General features: G+C 43.2%; 1 protein-coding gene across 1 annotated transcript in view; it reads right to left on the reverse strand.

The window, feature by feature from the left end:
- Positions 1-694: 694 nt before the first annotated feature.
- LOC139449087 (NXPE family member 4-like) overlaps positions 695-3,212 on the reverse strand; it is an 11,112-nt gene continuing 8,594 nt past the window's right edge. The window contains exons 3-4 of the mRNA XM_071230553.1: positions 2,233-2,291; positions 695-1,503 (exon numbers count right to left, since the gene is read on the reverse strand). Of these exons, the coding sequence (XP_071086654.1) occupies positions 695-1,503; positions 2,233-2,291 (868 nt within the window). The remainder of the gene's footprint in view (positions 1,504-2,232; positions 2,292-3,212) is intronic.

Genomic DNA, 3,212 nt, shown 5'->3' on the forward strand with positions numbered 1-3,212 from the left:
CAACGTCACATAGGGATATTGGGATAGCTATTACTGTAACCTTAGTTGGTTGGGTTGGTTTGTTGTTTAACGACTCACTCAGCAATATTCCAGCTATATGAGGGCGGTCTGTAAATAATCGATAATCGAGTCTCACTCACTCACTCTAACGACCACTGGGTTGTGTGCACCAGAGAATATATAACAGAGCATCATGGTATATAGCTGTAATAACACACTCACTCACTCACTCACTCACTCTATCGACCACTGGGTTGTGTGCACCAGAGAATATATCACAGAGCATCATGGTATATAGCTGTAATAATGACTGTGTAATGATTGTATGTCTTCCATTATGGGGCTACACGCTAGTGTATTGAACTGTATGAGTCTAGTTGAAAAGAGATGTATGATACATTTGTTTGTGTTTTGAGCAGTTTTTCAGGTGTTTAACTGCCCAATGAAAGTGGTGAGTCTGTCAGTTGTTCATAAAATCCAATGATTGAGTTACGTTTTAAGAGCACTCGGTGAAATTAAACAGTTTGAGTTACCATGGCGTGTCATCTTCATGTGAAAAGAAAATCGCAGGCATTTGACCCAGAGTGTTGACAGACACAGGATCTTAACTGGGGCTAATCGTAAATTCGACCCCTTGACCAGCGAATCCTGGCACAGCTAAGGGACACAACCCTGTCGACGGAGTAACGGTACTTTAGTCCGTTGGTTCAGCTGTATCCCCCCTGCGTCTATGACAGAGAAGAGACATCATATAGTGAATCATAGTCCTAACGGTTGCTGCTTTTGGGTGAATGTGGTTTGGGCCCAAGGCTACAGTCATGTCCCAGTAGTCTATATACACTACCCTGTGGGCTATGGAGGAAAACTCCTCATGCAATATATCTGCATACATCAGTCCCCAGTAGGACACAAGCTCCTGGGCTGGGTTCCTGTAATAAGCAAATGGTCCCCGTACAGCTATTGTGACACCAGGGGTCCGATCAAGGAGGGACTCAGCAGCCCGAGCAAGTCGCTGTACATGCTGGCGGTATATGTCCGGATGGACTAAATTGAAGTGGACATATAGATACAGCACCACGATGTCCAGTGTGTTATTGGGCAGAGATTCAAGGAGAATATGCTGTGCCCGATTATCAAGTGGGGAATACCTCTCTAGTCCGTGAAACAGAGGGAATTCATGAGCAAACCATGCTACAGAAAAATTGCCTTGCTTGTCCTCCAAGAGCTGAGGATGAAGGCTTGTGGGGGCGGACTTCAAGTTGAGTGTGTCGTGAAGAGACTCCTTGAATTGACGACTGGTTGAGTCCCCAGGAATCCAGAGTCTTCGGTTCTTCAGACATTGTCGATATGCCCGGGCTGTATCTTCCAGAGTGTCCCAACACAGTGTAGGTTTCCAGGTATTTCTGTAGATCACACCAACAGGACGTTTGCGTTGCCATGTTACTTCTGGTGACAGTTGACTGCAGGGCGTTTTAGGTGTGTGGATCTTGATATTCACAGTTTCTGAAAGACGGAAAATATAGGTAATTCAAATGCTGGAATGTGTGTTTATCAACGTATATGACCACGGCCTGTGTGTGTGTGTGTGTGTGTGTGTGTGTGTGTGTGTGTGTGTGTGTGTGTGTGTGTGTGTGTGTGTGCATGTATGTATGTATGTAGACAATCCAGTGATCGATATTGTGAGCATGGAACAACACTGTCTGGATTAACCGGGGTTCACTGCACCCACGGAAACCGAAATTCAATCTTCGATTATTTACAGACTGCCGTCATGTAGCTAAGATATTGTTGCATGCTGCGTTCAACAACAAACAATCAAACAGTACGCAATGGAAACATGTTGTGTTCTTGTACCAACGTTTCAGCATGCATCAGGTATTGGTAGGATCTTAAACATTTATCAAAAGGAGATTAATGCGAACAGTTCCGAAAGATACATGGACGTTCGGTACATGTGAAACAAAGAATGGATGGTGCGTCATCTTTTTCCAGCTGCAGAAATCATTCTTTGGAACTAACAAAGACTTACATGTATAAGTAAAAATGTGCATATATTCTCTACTCAAAAGATGCTACCCACCCGACCACCCGATTCTTTCCTATGATTATAGTTAACCTGTCATGCCATGACACATTGATTATAGTGATATGAAAGTATCGGGTGATCCGTAAGTTCTTTTGAGTAGCATATATCATAGCTTGACATGTGCTATATCGCTGGTACCTGCTTACCCAGCACGCTTGTTATGTTGACAGAGGACAGAAGAAAATCATTGTCTGGCTTGGATGATCTGCAAAATACGCATTATTTTACTTTTAGGACTGGGATGGGATTGGGGTAAACATGTAATCATGCAGAAAATGGTGCATGCCACGTTTTTCTTTTTGATGAATCCTTGAGTACAAGCGTGATGCTAACTAGACTTGGAGTGTTTAAAGACAAAGTTCGATAAATTACTCAATACGGTGTGTGTGTGTGTCTGTTGTTGTTGTTTTTGTTGTTATTGTTGGTTTTTTTTTGGGGGGGTTGTGTGTGTGTGGGTGTGTGTGTGTGTGTGTGTTCGTGTGTGTGACTTGCGTGTACATGTCTGTATGTGTACCAGTGTCTGTATGTCTGTGTGTGTGTGGTGGTTGTGCGTGCGTCCGTTTTGGTCTGTCGTCTTTGTTTATGTCTGTCCGTGTGTGACTGTGTGGATGAATGTATGTCTGTGTACCAGTGTCTGTATTATGTATGTGTCTGTCTGTGTGTTGATGAATGTGTCTGTGAGGTTGGGGTTGTGTGTTTGTTCGGGTGTAGGTAGGTATCTGTTGATCGGGGTTATCTGTGTGTGTTCGAATATGTCTGTGTATTTGTGAGTGTGTGTCTGTGTATTTGTGTGTGTGTGTGTGTGTGTGTATTTGTGAGTGTGTATTTGTGAGTGTGTGTCTGTGTATTTGTGAGTGTGTGTCTGTGTATTTGTGTGTGTGTGTGTGTGTCTGTGTATTTGTGAGTGTGTGTCTGTGTATTTGTGAGTGTGTGTGTGTCTGTGTATTTGTGTGTGTGTGTGTGTATTTGTGAGTGTGTGTGTGTGTATTTGTGTGTGTGTGTGTCTGTGTATTTGTGAGTGTGTGTCTGTGTATTTGTGAGTGTGTGTCTGTGTATTTGTGTGTGTGTGTGTGTGTGTGTATTTGTGAGTGTGTATTTGTGAGTGTGTGTCTGTGTATTTGTGAGT

The sequence above is a fragment of the Haliotis cracherodii genome, unplaced genomic scaffold (genome assembly GCF_022045235.1).
Source record: "Haliotis cracherodii isolate W230 unplaced genomic scaffold, xgHalCrac1.p SCAF_7, whole genome shotgun sequence".
NCBI lineage: Eukaryota > Metazoa > Mollusca > Gastropoda > Lepetellida > Haliotidae > Haliotis > Haliotis cracherodii.